Below are 20,983 nucleotides of genomic sequence, written 5' to 3' on the forward strand. Positions count from 1 at the left end.
TTGCTGGTCAAATTTTATCTCCTGCTTTTACCAAAAACTTCCTAAGTTGAGTCATAATTATCTCATCACCATTAGAATAAGTCCCATAAGGAAAAGATAGACATTAGATTCATGTTTGTATCTCAGTATTCCACACTGTGCCTAGCATTATGTGTTTAACAAATAATTTTAAATGAGTATATACCTTTTTTAACTAAAGTTTTATTGAGTGCAGTTTTATAAATAAAATAGTCCTGAAAATAATTCTGCCTGCAGAAGTTGAATACCTGGTGAGCTATTGTAGCTCTGTTGGGTCATGCCGCAAATGAGCATATGTCAGACTTCCTATGAGGGGGTCACTCCACAGAAATGATGTTTTCAGAGGCAGTTGCTTCTATGTAGAGGAAAGGATCACACCTTAGATTTGTGTAACAAGCTCTGAATTTCTGGAAACCACACTCATGAGTAATAATATCTGCCATCTTGCCTAGTTGGCTTCCTTCCTCTTTCTCTCTTTCTCCTTCCCTCCTTCCTCTTTCCTTATCTCCCTCCTTCAAGAGCTGGTGTTTTTATATCTTATATTCATGTTGGAAAGGGGCAGGTCCAAGGAAAGTAAAAAAAAAGCGGGGGGGGGGGGGCGGGGGATGAAGAGAAGAGGAATAACATATACCGATCACAATATAGAGAGCATTTACCTACTTAACCCACTTGAGGGCTACATGTGGGCTATAGAAATATTTTACAAGCTGAAAAATGTGAGGGCATCAGATATTCTGTTTTGCAATCACTGTGTGCAGTTTCCCATCAGAATGCTTTCTTCAGAGAAAATGCCATCGACCAAATGAAAAGGCGGGGTGTTGTTTTGGAATGTTCAAAATGCCTTTTGTGCTTAGTATTGCTATGAAAAAAAGCTTATGTCCTTTCTTATGTTAGTATTGATGTGATATATTTAATCAGACTTTCAAATTTTTATTTTATTTATTCTATAACTATTTTCTCTGAAGACTGATCATCAAGGAGAGAGGGAATGTGGGAAACTCCATGGATTTAAAACCTTGTACCTTAGATTTGTTTTCTGTCTGAAATGTTTGGGACAGAAATGTAATAGTTTATTGTGAACTCTGATAATCAAACAATAATTTTGCCACTCCACTCTGTAAAGCTTTCTCGGTGTTTTGTTTGTTTAATCTTTTCTACCACCTTGCCTCCTTCAAAACTTGCCCTGTGGCCCCATCCTTCAGGCATCCATATTCTGCTTTCCAAATTGACTGGCAGCTAATCTTATAAATGAATCCATTCTAATGGCTGCTGATATGATACTGGGGCTTGAGGTCAATCCTTCCACCTAGTTAAGTTGTTAAAATTTTTTAAAAGAGGCAGTCTGATGAAGCAAACTGAGCATGAGAGCATCAGAAAAACAGAGCTGGAGTCCAAGTTTCACCACTAATTTTGTAACTTAAGTTTGAGCCCCAGCCCAATAAATATGATGGTAAAATTATACCGACTTTGTCTCTCAGGGAACGAACTATGAAAGTATGTATTAAAAAATGAAAAAGTGGTATGTATAACACTGATTTAAAGGCCTCTTTAGAAACAATGATTTAACCCAAAGCAGTGAAGATACGTATATAGTTTCTGCAACTCTACCAGGTACAGAGCTTTGTGGGATATCTAAAAAGTTCCATGTAGAGAGATCATAAAGATATACAAATCACTATTATAAAGAAGACAATGATGAAAAATATTAGAATTAAAATCAGTGCTGTAGGAGTTCAAAGAGAGAGAGATCACCTCTGAATTTCTGGCAAGGAGGAGCTGTATGAATCAGAGAGGTGTTCATTTAGGAGGTAGCAATAGACTTCCAAAAAACGGTAGGGTTTAAGCATAACACTAATGACAGGTATTTAGAGCTCTATACCACACAGAGAAGGCTTTAAAAACACAGAGAGATTGACTAAGACTGTACCCTAAAACACAGAGTGTCAGGGAGGCTGCTTTCGGCAATATTTCTCTTCTCAGTTATGTATAACTTAAGAATATATACAACTATGAAGATACACAAGCATTAATAAGAGGCTCCAGAATTTCGAGGAAGTGACTGCAGCTTGCTCGATCTTTTGGAATTATATTTCTAGAAGTATTATCTGAAATTAATATTTTCAGCAGTATGAGTCCAAACTTCAGAAATAAAAACTTTGTGCCAACACTATAGCCTACATATTAAATCTTTCTATGAAGGCATTTTCACACCAGATACGCCTGTATCCTATTTATTGCAGATGCCATAAGTAAGAGAATTAAGTGGCTGATACACTTAATTCTTTAATGTTTGATACTGGACAGGACTTGTTCTCCCAAATTTGGGGACCCACATCAAGACTTCAGAAAACATTTCAGTAGTATGATGAGAAATGGCATATTCACGTAGTGTCAAAGTATTTCCCCCACTAGATACTTATTCATTACAAAGGGAAATTTGCCAACTTGACAGTGGAGAAACCTGGCAGACACAACTTTAACCAAATCATCAAAATGACCATCACTAGTAATAGGACATATGGATCTCATGTACCCCCTGCTGTGGGACACTGGGAAGGACACAGCATTCCTTCTGGTGACAATGCATAACCTTGGTCTCTTCATGAGGAGATACCAGACGAATGCAACTTAAGGGACAGTCTTTAAAATAATGGCCAGTGTTCCTCACTCACATCGAGGTCATGAAAGACAAGAATACAGTTTGTAAATTAGTTAATATTTACAAACAGATTAGTTAGATTAGTTAACATTAATCTTCTGGTGTTGATAATCGTACTGTTGGTTATATTAGACATTACCATTTGGAGAAACTGGAAGAGGAGAGAGTAGAATTTCTGTACTATTTTTTTAAAAGTGATACTTGTACTGGTTCACTGGATGAAAAATTTTAAATCCATAATGGAATGTCACTTTTAGACCAGTCTTCTGCATGTTTCTATCTTGGCTGAGAGTACTTTATAGAGCACTGTGACTTCCCTGGATTAAAGACTTTGAAAGTAATACTGTCATTTCCCCATGTTATTTGTTCATCTGTGAAGTCATTCTGCCATCCTTTGGCTCTCCAGTATTGTGGCCCCAAAAGTCACCTCTCCATTCCAAATATAGACCTTTTCATCTGGGTAAAACTCATCCTAATCACAGTTGATGCTTAAGAGTGTTTACCTGTTAAAGTTCGTCATTGCATTTCCTTACTTCTCCATCTGCACCATTTCACAATGTGTTAAAAAAGAGAAAAAAAAAAAAGACGACATCTGGATTAATATGGTTTTTGAGCTAAAGAAGTACCTAGCAAGCCAGTGGTCTTTAGTTCCATTGTGCGCCAAGTATCTTTTTCCACATTAATAAATTTAACCTGTGAGAGAGCCTGCCATTTTAACATCTACCGAAGTAGATGTTGCCTAAAATTTAGAACTCCAAATATCAATAAGGTGCACCGATGTTCTATAGTAAATGTTCTTTAAAAGCTTGTTTCATTTTAGTCAAACAGGGTCTAGGGTTGATTTGTACCCAAAGTTTCTCCTTTAGAGTTCTTTTCTCCTGGAGAAAACAAACCTTCTCCAGCAGACCAGTGCCCTGTGGGTCCCGTCCCTTCTACGGACCTCCTGCCCATTGACTAACTTTTGGCTGTTGCCCCTCCGCTGCTGTTTTCTGTGTCTGTTAGCCCAGACCTTTCACTTCCGTGATGATTCCTTCCTAACCATACCTTCCAAAGGATTGTCTCCCTCTGGGTCTCAAGATTTGAAACAGGAAGTGGGATTGGGTCAGCCTGTGACAAGGAGGGGTGTCTGGAAGGTCAGGGAGGGTTTCTGCCAGCAAAGAGACATACAGTGCCAGGTTTCTTGAGCAAGAGTGGGGACTCCCTCCTTCCTCCTTCCAGCAGCTGAAAGGAGTCCAGAAACTGCAGCTCCTCTTTCCAGTGACACTTCCAAACATTTGCAAGAGCCAGTCTCACTCCACGTGAATGTTTTCAGACACCTGGGATGAGCTGATTCTCTGTTTGTAGAAATAGACCACAGAGCAAAGGGCAAAATATGGCAGTTTTTCCCCCCAGTCTTGAACATGGTCTCTGCATAGAAAACTTATTTTGTATGTGAACATGCAGGTGAAGGCTTTCTAGTTTTATTTCAGATCATGGTTTTGTTTTTAAAAACATCTTGAATTTTCTACCTTATTACCAATGATATTACTACCTGGAACCACATTTTATCTCTTCTATTTCTCTATGCTGAATATGGTAATTTGTAGGTTTCAGTAGGCCTTATAATAATAGAAGGAATATCCAGACCTATCATAGCCTCAGAATTAATTCTTAAAGCCAGCCGGAATACTAAAGTAAAGGATTCCTGAGTTTGTGTTATATGCTGATATATGGTGGCATATACACGTGAATTTGCTTCTTCTTAATGCTGTGCACGTTGATTGCCATGACGTTTTAGAAACTGTAGCCAAAGGGTGCATTTTTATTCTTGAGAAATGCAGTGATTTAACTGGCTCTAGGATTTAGACAATTCCAGTGTCTTGTTTTGGAGTTTTTAGGCACTGAATGCATGAAAAGGGAATGTTTCTATTTTGCCACCACCATTATGTTATCTTTTCCAGTGCAATTACAAGCTAATTCAGGCTCTTTGTGTTAGACTAATAGCTTCTGATTCGCTGCTGTCACCCAGTACCTCTTCATGCACTTTTAATAACATCTGCAGTGCCCCCAGCACTTACCTAGGGTGAGCATTTTTCTGTAAGTAGAGACTCATCTTTGGCAAATCATTAATGGAACATCAAAAAGATCCCATCTGTTAGAGTTACATATGGCTAAGATCAGAATTATCAAATATCTCATTTTTTTCTTTATTCTTTTTTTCTTTTTTTTCCCCTTTCTTATCCACACAATAAATGTAGTTGTCAGCAGGATAAGTTCATGCGCCGGATAAGGTCACAATTTCATTTAGTGACAACTTCCAACAGTACGAACTTACAAGGTTCGATTTATTAAAGAGTCAGAAGGGATAAGATCACTGCATGGCCAGCCTGATTTATCAGGGTTTGACTGGAGCACTTGAATAGGGAATGTCGTATTTCAAGTTTATGTTCAGAACTGTAGTTGTGTGTGTGTTATGACTGTATGACTCAAAAATTGAGAAGGGAAATTAGAAAAGGTATCCCTATAAGGCGATTTGTAGCCACTTACCAAGAACTATCATTTCCTGCGCCAAACTATGCTTTGAGATGGCTCAACATAGCATAATGTAAATGGCACCGTTTGTCTTCAAATGCAGATGAAACATGCTGTTCTTAATGCCCGAGGAAACACACATAGTGGCAGCCCTGCACTTAGGCTGTGAAGATAATCAGCAGTGAAACGACCGTCTCACCCTCTTGTGCATCTGGCGGGCAGCCGTCAAATGGTTAAACCATAAAATAGCAAGAGCTCTGCCATACTTCAGCCACCTTGGCTGACTTTGAAAATGTTTTGAGATTTTTAGAATCTTTGAGCGCTTTTTGAACTCAGCATGACTTCGGGGCTGTCCATGTTTGATACCATGATGTATAATGTTTTCCAGCCATGAAGAAAATATAAATATGGGTTCTGACGCTATAGCCTTCTGTTATAGGAAGGCCTGATAAACATTATGAGCTAATTCATGTGGTCTGCTTTAAAATTTGGTTACATGTTTAGAACCAAGTTCAAACCAATCCAAATTTTATTTTCAGCAAATGAAATATGATCTTCTGTCGTCTCACTTATTTGCAGCCACGTCCTATGAAAACTGAGCCTGGAGTTAAGGGACGTTCTGTAAATACCATATACATTTATGTCATCAACTTAATGCTGAATTCAGTCGAAGCACGATTGCTGATAACTATGCTAAAAGACCCACATCTTGTCTGTTCCCCTTTGGTATACTACAGTTTTTGTATATTTTGCTTTCTAAAGAGCCATCAAAAGGACCCTATTTAAAAGAAGGAAAACAATGGCTTCGTTGTACTTTCAATAAAATAAGATTTGAGGGTATCTCTCTTGATTTTAAGTATTTCTTTCCACCAGTGAATTTCTTTTATTTGCACAAAAAAGTGAGTTGATATCTTAAAAGCTGCAGTATGTTTGGTAGTGATTTCGGACTTAGGGCTTTCTCTCTCTCTCTCTCTCTCTCTCTCTTTTTTTTTTTAAGTGAGGCTATCATAAGTCTTTGAGTAATCACAGACTTTTAAAAGTATGCATTATCAAGAAGATAAGAGAAACAGCCCTCAGCACTAACAATATTATCTTTTACCAAAATTGATTAGTCCATCCTATGTGTCTCAAATATTTTGTGTGAATTTACCCAGCATGTAAAAAAAAAAAAAAAAAAAAAAAAAGAGGCTTCTTTTTGAGGAATAGCTGCAAAAATATGAACTGGGATGAGAGGAAAAATCTTTAGTTTTCATCCTGCTCCATATTTCACAGATGAGGTAATGTAAGTAAATGTAGCAAAATGCTGAGCAAATGAAATGATTATTATTGTACTCCAAAGAGAAGACACATACTAAGACAACATTTTTTTGTCCTTAAAATCAACTTTAACTGCACTAAAATTGAGTGTAGGAACTTGAGTGTAAGTAAATTAAGTGTATGAAGTCTTTACACAATCAGCTATGTTCAGTTTATATTTTGCAATTACCACATGTCACAAACTATATTGATTACCAGGGGATAAACAGAAATTAAAAACCATACCTGTAGTTCAAGGTGCCTATTTATATTCCTGTTGAGGTGAAAAGGGTTATCAAAGAGAAACCACCAGCTAATAATTAAATACAAAACTGTGTACCATTGGATTATAAATGCCATGGGAGTACTAGGGAAGGAGAACTCCGTTTTCTCTGGAATTCAGAGACATCTGGTGAGACAGAATAGCTTTGGGTTTGATCTTGCAACATTAATAGAGTTTATCAAGTATAGTGTGTCTGCCATGTAGCAAGCACAGTTCTCTGAAAGGTGACGGTTAACCTGGACATGAGGAGGAAAGTACAGTGAGAAAGACTTTCTTGATCTGGAGTGAAGAAGAGTCTCTTCTGAAGAGCAAAACAGAAAGTGAGGCAGGCACCGTGGAGCAACATTGTGGTTAAGATTCAGGCATAAAAGCTCAAGTTGGGATGGTCAGAAGGGAACTAGTGGAGGAACTTGTACCAGTGAGTGAGATGGTGACCATGGAGTTTTTTAGCGTGTTTATGCTGATAGGGATTTGGAGCCTGAATTGGAGCTGTAGAGTGAATTGAGATTGGTTGGAAATCTACATCTGAGTTGATGAAACCTGGGGAATGCTGATAAGAAAGATGAACCCCCCCCCCCAAAAAAAAAGAAAGGTGAATCCAGAAGATATTTGAAAGGAAGATAAGCCAAGGTATGACGTGTATTTTGGATGGAAGTGGTAAGAGGCAGTGTGACCACAGACATTGGTGAACATGTGTTGATGCGAGTTTGTGGACACGCTCTTAGAATGCTTCGGTGTCTTTTGGGTGAAGTAGTAAGTATCTGTTAGGCACTTTGCATGTGTTATGATGTGAAATAATCCTCCCAGCAGTAATACGAAGAAGATATTATAGTTCCCATTTTATACGCAGAAACTGAAATTCAGAGAGTTAAGGGACTTACTCAGGTTCACATGGCTTATTCAACAGACTCTTCTCCAATTCAGTTTTGAACTCATTCCAGCCTGTGTACTGGCCTCCCCTTCTACCAAACTCCTTTCACTCTGCATACTCATGATTTCCATTTCATCAAAAGGTATCTTTCTGGTTCTTTTCTTACTTTCATAAATTTTCACATTACTTGATTGATCCCTCCTCCTTTACATTCTCAATCAATTGACTGCTATATCGGTTTCTTCTCTATTCTCTTGCACTTCTAATTTTCTGTGCATGCTCCTCTATCATTCTGCCTTTTGAAGATCCTTGGAACTCTGTCTCAGGTCTTCTTATTTTATTGTGATATACTCTGTCCTGGGTGAACCATACAATGGCTTTTATTGCCATAGACCAGCTAGTTTTAATTAGTGGCTAAAATGCTAAAATTTATCATTCTAGTTAAGACCTTGCTTCTGAGTCTCAGGCTTGTACTTGCCCATGTAAAATCACCTCTTGCCTTCCTTACAGCCACTTTGACCTGAATATTTCCAAACTCTAACTCTTCATCTTACCCTTAAATCTTTTTTGTGTTTGTTCTTTATGTCAGCAATATATGACCATTGACCCATTTGCTTAAGCCGATACCTGAACAGTATTGTTGGATTTTCCCTTCCCTAACTCCTAAAATCTGAATAATCAATAGGTTCTATGGTGTCTACTTCCCAAGCCTTGTGAATGGATTACATTTCCTGAAATTCATCCAAGGTCCAGGCTTGTCTTGTTTGTTGCTTTTTGCTTCGGCATAACCCACGGTCTGATACCAAATAAATTAGTGGAATCAAAGAATGAATAAGTTAATGTATGGAGGCAAAAAAGAATTAATAAACAAATCAAACAAGAATTGGAGCTTTGCTTTCTGATTTTGAAATATCTGTCCTTTTTAAGTTAAACATCCATTTTTATGATAAGCTGTTGGACCTGGCACTTTGACTCACCATTCCAGGGTTCTTTCTACCTGTCATGATATATCATATCTGGGGAAAGAAAATCATGGTATCAGGAGCACCTTAACAACTAGCAAGTGAGTGCAAAACCCTCTTTACCAATGACAAAGCCAAGACTCGGAAAAGACATCTCTTCTTCAAGGCTGTTTAGTTGATTATTGGATAGAGTTGACTAAAAGTTAATCTTATTTTTGGTGTGATAATGTCTCCTCTATTTCATGACACTTATTTATCTGCAAAAAAATTTAAATATTATATTGTCAGGCAACATCTAAGTTAAATTAAATATAATTTCCATTTATACAATGTCTTCTCTTGCTATCATTAACCTAAGTAGCTTTGGTAGTGTTTAAATGCTAATTATTTTCAATGTGTTTGCAGTTTTCTAGTGAATAAATGGATATTTTTATTTAACTACTTCATCAACAGAATGGATTTTCCTAAACCTCAAAATAACTTCTTGATAAGCAAGAAAGGAGACTGGGATATGCCTGTTTGCCTAATAAAGTTGAAAAGATTGACTTGTTAGCTTGAACAGTTACTGGACTTTTTGTTATGGCCATGTTTAAGAGCTCATAAAAGTAGTTTTGGTTTGCTTAAAATTCTAATGCAGAGTCAAAGACACCTCAAGAACTTTGGAGATATTTGGGTATCACTTTATGATCTGCCCTAAGTTTGTAGTTCTTAATCCATTAAAAGACAGAGCTACTTGTAAATCCACAGGTATAGATAAGAAGTCACTGTTTGACTGAGCCTGAACCCTTTTCAAATGAAAAATGTCAGTGGCAGAAAGAGAGAATGAATTACTTTTTAAAAAGGTTTTCAAAGATCCTCAGATTTCTCTGGTATCACTTAAATGTGACATGACTGTTTTTTTTTTTTTTTTAAGTGTGTAAAAACAAGCAAATTATTTGGGCATCATTTTTATGTAGAAAAGAACATTCTTAACCAGTGTTTAGCTGAGGGATTGAAATGTATTTTATCTTTAAATAGTAAGTTATAAAGAAATTGCTTAAAATTTAAATATCATTGGAAAATTCAAGGAACTATCAGATAGAAATTAAACAGTCTCTTTTCAAGTAGAATAAAATCTTAAAGATGTAAATCACTATATTATCACACTTGAATATGAAGGCACACATTGTGGGACATTTCCCACTGAGTCCTTTTTGACATCATATTGGATTATTAGCTAGGCTCTGCCTCTGAAAATTTGGGGTATAAGTGCTCTGCTTCCAATGTACTAATCAAAAAGATTGTACAAGGATGCAAAACATTTTCAGGGGAAAAATCTCAGAAATGGGTTTGTTATTCCACAAAGAGAAAACAAATTATTGTTCCATATTCCCTGGACTCTGGACTTGATACTTAAGCATATATTATTTATTGTAAATATCTTATTTATAAAGCTATATTTCAGAAGCTCAACTCATTGAATCTTTTTGGGGTCCATTTTCCTCATTACTGATCATCTTTAGTTACTGATACATCAGAGTGAAAAACAAACTGGAGGGGAGAGGTGTTGTCTCAGTTCAATGAGTTTAATGAGTTCTTCCATTTTTTGTGTATTTGGCAAGTGGGAGAGGAAGGGAGCATGAGAAGTAGGGAGAATGGTGTAGTTCTTGAAGTGACATTTTTTACCGTGAACATGGAATTATTATTTCCATTGCATTTTCATTGTCCCGATACAGATAAATTTATATTTCATAATGGACACAATGTCAACATTACTCAAAATATTAGCTGGTTGTGGTTTACATAACTTTGACTTTGGTTTTCAGGATTCAAGCAATAATAGAAACATGAAAAGTAATGTCTGGTATTTCAACTATTAAACAGAGGTGACACAAATGCCAAGAAGTAAAGGAAAGATCTAACTGAACTCAGGTTGATGGTATTGCTTTTAAAAACATCAAGATTAAATCTACATATTTAAAGACAGTTACTGCCTTGAAAAGAAATTAAGGCCAGAGTAAGACAAAACATTTATGCTAAATTACCTACCATAACTTATGTATCGCTTAGAAAATGTAATAACTGAATACATTCTATTTTATTTAGAACTTTTCTCAGCTATCTGTGGTATATGGGTTTCCATTTATACTTCTTATTCATCCATTCGTTCCCGCTTTAATGTCTGCTCTTCAGCAGGTTGAGAAGAAATACCAATAAAAAGAACTAATACATTGTATTATTAAGATTAATATTTTAAAATACAAAGCTTTTGCTATGATAATATGGTATAGTGATACTATCAGAACATAAATATCATAGATTTAATTATTTAAAGAGAAAGATTCCAATTCTCCAATTCATGATTGAGATTTTGTTTGATTATCCCAAAGACTTTTTAGGCTGATGGCCATTCTTTGAAGATTTGAAGCCTTCACTTAGTTATTTTTTTTAAATTAATTCACTTATTTCTTTATTTTATTTCTTAATTTTTTTAATGTTTATTTATGTTTGAGAGTGAGACAGAGCATGAGCAGGGGAGGGACGGAGAGAGGGAGACACATAATCCGAGGCAAGCCCCAAGCTCCGAGCTGTCAGCACAGAGCCCAACGCTGGGCTCAAACTCATCAACCACATGATCGTGACCTGAGCTGAAGTCAGACACTTAACCAACTGAGACGCCCAGGCACCCCTTATTCATTTATTATTTAAGTGAGCATTTGATGAATTCCTACTTTATGCTAACGTGTATACTATGTTCACTTCCTGTTTCCTTTTAATGATCCAATGTAATAATTTGGAGGGAATGAAAGGAGGGAGACCACCCTAAGCTGGCTGTTTCATAAGGTTTTTTTTTTTCCCAAACTCTTCTGGTGACAGAATCTACATCAAATACCAAATATAAAAGAAAAATGAATTTGATTAAACATTTTTTTAATTTGGGAAAACATACATCTCTACTTTTTGTACGTGTAAATATTTTAGCCCCTGAAATTAGTAGTACCTTGAAAAAACTACCACATATTTCCAGAGGCTCTCCAGATGTTGCTCACCACGAGTCTTGAATAACTATAATAAAAGTATTGTGTAAGGTGTATATCTTTAATTATAATTTTTAGTTACATTCGTGAGCAAATATAAGAATGTTAAGTCTAAGCCATTGTCCTAATGTTTCTTGTCTATCCGTTTTGGCATCACAGCACTGCTTTTGGAAGAGTGTTATTATTTCAGGTTCTTAAGGACTTACTAAATAGAATTCACTTCTGTGGATGATGTGTGTGAAAAAGGTGCAAGAAAGAAATTGGACTAAATCTGAATACAATTATAAGGACAAGTTTTATTTTCCTCTCAGGATAACGAGATCAGTTGGTTTTCAGACAAGCATAATTAATTCCCTTTATATGAATCCCGAGAATGTTGTGTGTGTAAAGCAAACACACAAAAAAGAGGTGGCTGTGGGTAAAACACACGTGAAGGTACTCTAAGCACCCCTTGTTTTTATTGTCTGCAGGAGAGCTGGAGGTATTTCAGAAAGACGGGGAACGAAAAATCCAGAGTCGGCAGCAACTTCCTGTGGGAACAACCTGGGGGCCATTTGCTGGGAAGATGGACCTGAATAATAACTCCTTGGTATGTGGATGTTCTGAGATGGTTGACTCAGTATTTTGTCATAGCTCAGAAATTATCTCTGCTTGCTTCCCAGGGAAATCGCTAAAAATAACAGTTTGTTTTTTCTTTTTCATGGCCCACAAAACTTGGAGACTTTCCAAGTGGTTTGTCTCTGACAGTAATATACGCAGAATTTAGAAGGAAACAGGTTAATCATACCAAACGATTGTTTAGTAAGGTAATTTATAAGGTTGTTGCTTTATCTGCTTAGCCAGACTAATACTACTCACACTTAATAATATATACAAATGCTTTTATTTTTAAGATGACACAAATTAATTGTCATACATTACAGGTTTACATGAAGAACAAGAAATGAACAACCTTGTTATTCCTCGGTAATACTATTTGTACCTTTTAGAGCAACGATGAATGATTAGCGTCATAATTTCTGTTAGCATTTTTGTAAAATCTCTGTAAAATCTACCTCTAGGTAAGATTATACGGGTAGTCGATTAACTCCTGGGTTAAAAAGTAGTGGAAAGATGGAATACGTGGATACATTTAAACTTCATTTCTTAATTGGATATTTTAGTTTTCCCGTTGCCGCCATAGCAAATTACCTACCACAAACTTTGTGGCTTGGAAACAGCTCAAATACATCACCTCGCAGTTGTGCCGGTCTGAGGTCTGATGGGCTAAAACTAAGCATCTGCAGCACTGAGTCCGTCTCTGGAGTCTCCTAGGGTGACTCTGTTTCCTTCACTTTTCCAGCTTCTCAAGACCATCCACAGCTCTTGGCTCAAGGCCCCCTGCCGTCTACAAAGCCAACGGTGGCTGATTGAGTCTTCCTCACATCCACATTTAAGAACACCTGTGATTATAGCGGGCCCATCTGGGTAAATCTAGGATAATCATCCTCTTTTAAGGGCAGCTGATGAGCGACTTTAATTCCATCGGCTTCCTTAATTCCCTTTTGCCATACGATGTAACATTCACAGGTTCCAGGGTACAGACATTGGGACCTCTCCTATTTAAGTGATGATACAAGTGATAAAACTTGGGGAAACAAATGTTTTATATTATTTAGGAGTTCCACAAGTTATATATACGAAATGACATTCTTCCGAAAAGCCACTTATATATATGAGAAGAGTCTCACGGCTGCCAGATGACTCTGTCTACCCTGTGGGGCCATAAAAACTCCCCAGAGGGGTTTTGACAAATGCACTGAACTCAGCAACACTGCAGCCCTTCTTCCATTTGTTACGTGAAAGAAATTTCTCCTTCAAGTTATTACATGAAAGAAACTGGTATGTGTGGATCTCCGCTTATTCAGTGCCTATTGGCTGACACAGAGGTTATTGGTTCAGCCAGAAGTAATGATTGGAATAAATAGGAAATATTTGTGTCACCAAACTTTTAAACAACATGGGAGATTCTAGGGTGTGATTTTTACTTCCTAAATCCACATATTTATCCATAAAAGGATGAAGTCGGTGATTTCCCATGTATTTAAGAACTGAACAAGTTGATAGGCTAAGCTAAATACTTGATCATGTGGGCAACTTAATTCCTAGTGGTCCAGTTTACCCACTTCAAAAAGGCTTTGTGATGTGGCCCCACAAACACCGCAGGCGTTGGTCGGTTGAGTTGTTAATAGACTGGTCTATTGATTCCATTGAGAGAACAATATTTACCATACTGATTTCCGAGCAAAGGCAAGACGAAGATTGTCTAACCATCAAGGGTTGAGTTAAATACTACTCTAAACCCATTTTATCTGGAAGTTTCTATTGGTTCTCTCGCTTAAAAAATGTTTTCGGCAGTAAGATACTTATTTATCACTGCATATCCATCCCCAACACAACCTTTAGTTATTTCTCTGATATTTCTTCAAAAGTGTACTGCCACTGAAGTAGCACCTGTCATTGAAGTAAAAGAGAAATGTTCTCCTTTTACTATATCAAAATAATATCTATATGAAAATTCAGTTTTTGATCTTTATATGATTATCTATTTATATATGTGGGATGGTACAATTATACATCTTTAGCATTTGCTACATTTTGGGTGAAAAATAAACCTATTTGTCAAAGGTTAATTTCAATGAAATAATGTCCTATTTTTTGGACAAATGTTCTTTAAATATTCTTGTACCATTATAAGGCTATTTGATGGCATGTTTAATATTTTTAAAGGGTTCAGCTTATAGATATGAAGAAGTTTTGATACCATTGGTACTATTTGGTATTATTTTAAGACTATGAATACTCTTCAGGGTATCAAAAACCAGTAGTGGGTAGTAGTTTTTTTTATAGAAAATAATCTTAATAGTCTGGTTTTATTTTTTTGCCTTAGGGTTTCAATATTTGATTCATGTTATTTCCTGAAACTATAGTAATTTTCTCTATTTAAAAACTTAGTTGCTTTGCCAAAGTATACCTTAAAAGACTTTCCTTTTGTGATAGCATTCCTTTCCAAAATTTACTTCTAATTTTAAGTCACTAAATACTCCTGGTACCACTTTGGGTACTACTGTTCCTACTGTAGAATAATGAGCTAACATATACCGCATACTCATTCTTTTCTAGCCACTGTATAGAGAATTTGAAAGGGATTCACTCATTTAATCCTCAAAACAAACCTGAATTTGTGTCTGTTTAAAATTAGATAAGAAAATAAAGGCGTAGACCTTTTGATTCCAGCATCTGTATTTAAAACAATTGTTTTTAAATGGGTATTTATTTTTGAGAGAGAGAGAGAGAGACAGAACATGAGCAGGGAAGGAGCACAGAGAGAGGGGAACACAGAATCTGAAGTAGGCTTCAGGCTCTGAGCCGTCAGCACAGGGCCCGATGCGGGGCTCAGCCTCATGGACCGCAAGATCCTGACCTGAGCCGAAGTCGGATGCTTAACCGACTGAGCCACCCAGGCGCCCCCAGCATCATGTATTCTTAAAGACCATGCCACACTGTCTGCTCAAGAGCATGTGTAGCATGATTTGAACATGATAAAAATGTTTGGGATTTCTTTACACATAGTCTAAATTTATTTTAAAAACTCTGGAGAAAATACACAATGTTTTTTTTTTTTTCTTTAGGCAAAATATTTGTTATGGTAATTGATAGACTATTGGCGCAATTATGAGTTAATTCAAAGGCTCCTGTGATTTCATTACCTCGATAATTTGGACAGTACTTTCACTTGTATTTTATGTCCTAAAGATAAATTTTCCTTATCATAAAATATATAGCCTCCTAACCCTTCCGTACCCAACCTTGAATCAAATTTGGAAGTAGCACCCTCCTACAGTGCTTATTTGCCAACCAGTGTAATGTAAGTCTGCTCAGACTCATGGTGTTGGCTCAGGAGATTCAGCACACTAATTAATCCAACACAGTAATTAATTGAGTCACCATGCCAGATGTCAAATCCTTTTTATATCTTTCAAGTTCCCATCTAGAAGTGCATTAGCAATATGCCACCTTCTGCAGGAAGCCTTTGCAGACCAGGCATTTGGGTGTATAGAGCACATTTCAAGAAATACAGGCTGTATTGAAACGCCAAACAAATTGATTTGACAAAAAGTTATTCTTGGAATTATGTAACACACTGAACATAGAAATAAATAATCTTTTGCCCACATCCCATTATCTTGTTTGATACGTCATGTATCATTTCATGATTTAATAATAGCAGCAACAACATATAGTTACTACATTCATTGCACAGATACGGGTCAGAGAGAGAGGAGAGGGAAAGAGGATATTAACTATAAGGAATTGGCTTATGGAGACTGGCCAGTCAGAAATCTTCAGTGTGGGCCAGCAGGCTGGAGCCCTAAGAAAAACAATGGTGCAGTTCCAGACCAAAGACCAGTAGGCAAAGACCCAGGAGAACCAATGGTACAGATGAAGCTTGTTTCTTGAAGAGGTCAGTCTTTTTGTTGTTTTCAGGCCTTCACCTGGTTAGATGAGACCCACCTGCATTACAGAGAGCAATCTGCTTTATCCAAAGTTCACTGATTCAAATGTTAGTCTCATCTAACACACCTTCCATGGGGTGCCTGGGTGGCTCAGTACTGAACTGGGACGCTCAGTTAAGCGTCCGACTTCGGCTCAGGTCATGATCTTGGGGTTTGTAAGATCAAGCCCCATGTCAGGCTCTGTGCTGCCAGCTCAGATGCTGCTTCGGATTCTGTGTCTCCCTCTCTCTCTGCCCCTCCCCTGCTTGCTCTGTCTCTGTCTTTGTCTGTGTCTCTGTCAAAAATAAATAATAAACATTAAAAAAAAATTTTTAACACCTTCCAAGTTGTCACATAAAATTAAGCATCATAGCCTCCAAAAGACTACCATGTATTGTTTCAGTTTTTTCGGATATAATTGTGCACCCCTGAATGGACTGTTAGCCAGTGGGTGAGCCTAGCCTTCTCTCCAACATCCCACCTCTGTACCAAGGAATAACTTACATTAAATGCTATCACGGTGACACAAACTTAACTTTTTTAGAAGTCTTGCAGTTTCATTCAGAGGACTACTGATAAGGAAGCTGTTTTAAAAATCACTTTAAATTATGATCAATATCTGTTTTGGGGGTATTTTAGAATTTCTGTATTTACATGTTGTACCTTTGACGTTTCCTCCGTTTTCTCCAAAGATCTTTGCAATATGCTAAATCATATGCTAGCACATAATGAGGGCCTAATAAGTGTCAAACAACAATGACTGTTTGGAAGATTGGATGTCTTTAATTTCAGTGACATTTGCCCTTCCTTGCTTCTGAATATATCAGCTGTCAGTAGCTAACTAGTCTAATTCAGCCAACTGCTGGAATTATACAACATGCATACTTTATTAAATAGAACATAAATAGAAAGTCCCACATTACTTACTACTTAATACTAAATTCCTCATGACCTGTTCAATTCAATAAGTGAAGTCTGATAGAGAAGTCTTATTTTATTGATCCTGCTCAATCAGGAGAGATTGTCTTATTTTCTCATAGGACGTTTGTGACATTCAATTCTACAAATGGGAAATATGCATATAAAGGGTACTATAGACAGCATTTCATTGCCTTGATAATCAAATAATACAGGTGTTAAATTGTACCTTAAACTTTTTAAGATCGTTATCATCGTTAAAATGTGGTTGGGGAAAGAATTAGAGGTTCCTGTTCGATATCATAGGAAAATATCAGAATTTTTAGATGTCTCTGTTTCTCTCCGTCTAGCCCTAACTATGTCTAACTATGTCTAGTTCTAACTGAACTTCTAGTTCAGTACCAATCTCTGATCCCATTCATTGCCAGTCTTCAAGCCTCATGTTGTACACACCCTGTAGCAAGTACGCCCCTGCCCATATGTCTCTAGCGTTTATCTGTGTAGTCAAAGGCTGCTTAGTGGAAGTATCTGTGACTTTCTATTAGAGGACTTTTTTCCCAACCTCAGGAGCAAATTCACTGCAAACCAGGCAAACTAGATGTGCTGGAGAACTAATATTTCCAGGGCTGATAACCAATGAGAGACAGAAGCTGGTGGATAGATACCCCCGTCTCCTTGCCTCTCCTTTAGGCTCTGAGAAGCGGTTAGAGTTTGCCAGTGGAACTGAGCTCCAGTTGGCTTTATAATGCATTCTTTATGACCTTCCTTCTCTTTCCTGTTTCTCCATACCTCTACTGAAATTTTGTGAGATTGCCTACCCAATGGACTACTTGCACTCGAATCAATTTCATGGTAAGTTCTGGGGAAACCTCAACCTCTAAAATATAATAATGAAGTCAATTTGAAAGTAATATCCAAATTATTGTTGAGATTCTAGAGAACATAGATTTCTTTTAAAATTTTTATTCAGTTTTAGACCTCTGCCTCTGGCACATAATAGATATTCAACACATAGTCTTTAAAATAAAAATCTGACTTTCCTTACCATGAGCATTCTGATGGACCCCACCCATATCCTCCAATCTCCACCATCTCAATGATATAATTTATAATTTGGTGAGGCATGACTCTTTGTTGCGCCTTAACATTTCTTTTCATTGATGTTGACATTGGGAAAGATCTCTTCCTTTTTAATATTCATTCTAATCTAGGCTCAGGACTACCATACTTTCCTACTTCTCATCTCTCTCTGGGTCTTGGCTCTTTTGAATTTAACTGTGCGTGTTTCCCAAAACACTCTGGCCTTTCTTCTCTTCTCCCTCTGTTCCCAGTGCCTCAGGGAGCTTATCCACTTGCAAAGCTTCAGCTACTAATTTACAAATGACATTTAAATTAAAAAATCTCTAACCTTGGCTTTTTACCCTTTCTCTAATAGCACATTTCAACTGTTTTGTAAGCCTTTCCCACTGACTTGCTCCAACTAAATAGTCACAAGGAGAGTTTAGTACTGTTTCCACAGATTGCCTCTCTAGTCTTCTCCCTGACTTTCCACTTGGAGTCACCTTTGATCCTATGTCTCTGCATCTCCTTTCCTGCCTCTGCAAGAAGTTCATTCTAGACGTTATTCTTTGTTGTTTTTTTTCTCCATTCCTACCTCTCCTTGTCTTAAAACTCAAATGTCCATTTATCCACATATTCACGCACATACGAGTGCATGGGCACACATCCCTCTGCTTTATTGCCTATAACTACTACCCTTGCTTTTTTTTTTTTCATCTTTCAGGATTCTCGTTTTCACTTCCAGAAACCAGGTACTATAACTTCTGATTTCCTCTAATCTGCTCTCTTCTCTGTTCCTGCTATCACTGCTTTAATTGAAATCTCCATCTTTTCTTCCTGATTATCATCATATTCTTCTACTTTTCTTCCTGCCTTCCCTCTTGTCTCCTTTTCCTTTATCCAAATCGCAGTGTGTCCTAAAAACAAAAGTAGTGTCACCCTATGTGCTTAAAATTATCTTAAAGGGCACGAGAGAATAGACCATCTCTATGTATTTGGCCACACTATTCATCATCCTGGAAAACCCTATGTTCTGCCCCCACCCTTCTTTATCCCACTGACCCCCAATTCTTACTTAAAGACTCAGCTCAAGTAGACTTACTTAACTTAAAGTCTGGGATAGATATAGACTCCTCAAGTGTTCCCATGATGCTGTAGCTTTACTAGGATAAAAGCATTTATCACATAATTGTGTCTGTTTACTTGTCTGTCTCCCCTGCAGACTATATGCTTCTTGTCTTTTATCTTTGCATCCATCCTTCCTAGAGCAATGTCTGACTTCGAGCACAGGCCCAATAAATAACCTTAAAGAATTAGTAAATCAGTTCTTTCCTTTAACTTTTCTCTAGTATTCGTGAATGATGCCCATCTCTTTATTCAAGATCCTTGCATTTTCCCTGAGTCTTCGTACCCATTTCTTTTGTTTCCTCAGGAATCTTCCTTCATCTGCCCAACTTAGCAATACCATTACCAGTTAATACTATCTTGTGTCTGTTTTTTGTTTGTTTTTATATTTATGTGTATTCTTAAACTCAATTGAGTGTGAGATGCAGCAGGGAAGGATAACTACACATTTCTTCAGTTTTTACCCAATAAGGAGATATACCCATGATGGTTTCTTGATAAATATTGACTAATTTCAGTGTAAGATTTGCAACCCCTGAAACAGTTCGGGAGGCTGATGTGTTGAGCCCTTTGAGGCAATTACGATTTGTTTACAGTGGAATCAGTTTTAGATCCCTCACTATGACATGGGTGAAGGCCAAGAAGGTGTTCTGCTCTACCATGCTTTCTGTGAAGTCTCATCCAGCATCGCTCTTTCCAGTGACAAACCATCTGGGAAATTCCATCTGTCTCTGCTTGGAAACTGAGGTGGCAGTCGCCCACTGTGAGCAATTTTCTATTAACTTCTTGGATAAGATCAGTCAGATTTATACTGAATTGATGGGAACCGTAAGAGCAGGGTTGTTCCAAGAGAAGACAAATGTACTGATTCCTCTAATTGGGCTTAAGCCAGTTTCATTCACGGATGCCCTTAGGTTCTAGTAGTGCAAGGACTTATAACCTTTTTAATTGTACCCTCTTCCTCTTGGGAAGCATTGGTGAAATTCATTATTGATGGAGGTTGTAGATTTGTCCCTTAGGGAGGCCAAGATCCTGGCTTCTCTTACACTCTATCTGCTTTGTGGAGAATTAATGGAAACTGAGTGGAAGCTGCTCAAAGAAGACATGAGACAAGACATTTAAAGCAGCAAAGCCTTGCAAAGTGACACATTGGTCTGGTTTTTGGAATTAGAGTAGGTTTCTTGTCTATTTGTTTGTTTGTTATTTGTTTGTTTGTGGGAGAAGGGAGATATTGGTATGGAATCCCATGTTGGTAAAGGCATCCTATAGAATGTGAGTCAGAAAGGAAGAACCCAAGCACAAAAGAATTATTTCACAATTCAGATCTCTATAGAGGCAAACCAGACAAGTCAGTTGCGTATGGATCTGAAGGGACTGATGGTATTATAGTGCAGGCATAGTGATGATGTTGGCAATGGATCGCGTTATATTGTAATATGAGAAAATAATGTTGAAATGAAAATATAAATTGGGCCTTTCTTGATAATTTGTACCTGCCTCCAAGATACGCCCTTGTGTGTAGCTAATCTCTCTGCTAATCTCAATCTCTTTTTGATTCATTGTTTCTTCTGATGGGTGAAGTCTTTCCAGGTTCTTTATGTTTGGACTTGCCTTTGAAAGGTGGGAACACAAAAACAATTCCTCGTCATATGTAGACAGTTTATTTATACTTTACTCACTTATGCCTGACATTTAAACACATTTTTGCCTTTGAATTATGATACATGGC

General features: G+C 37.2%; 1 protein-coding gene across 2 annotated transcripts in view; it reads left to right on the plus strand.

Moving 5' to 3' along the window:
- ZFPM2 (zinc finger protein, FOG family member 2) overlaps window positions 1–20,983 on the plus strand; it is a 468,988-nt gene that overhangs the window by 221,899 nt on the left and 226,106 nt on the right. For both annotated transcript variants that reach the window (XM_042923254.1, XM_042923256.1), the window contains one exon: window positions 12,088–12,206. In XM_042923254.1, the coding sequence (XP_042779188.1) occupies window positions 12,088–12,206 (119 nt within the window). The remainder of the gene's footprint in view (window positions 1–12,087; window positions 12,207–20,983) is intronic.

Source organism: Panthera leo, chromosome F2 (assembly GCF_018350215.1).
Source record: "Panthera leo isolate Ple1 chromosome F2, P.leo_Ple1_pat1.1, whole genome shotgun sequence".
Lineage (NCBI taxonomy): Eukaryota > Metazoa > Chordata > Mammalia > Carnivora > Felidae > Panthera > Panthera leo.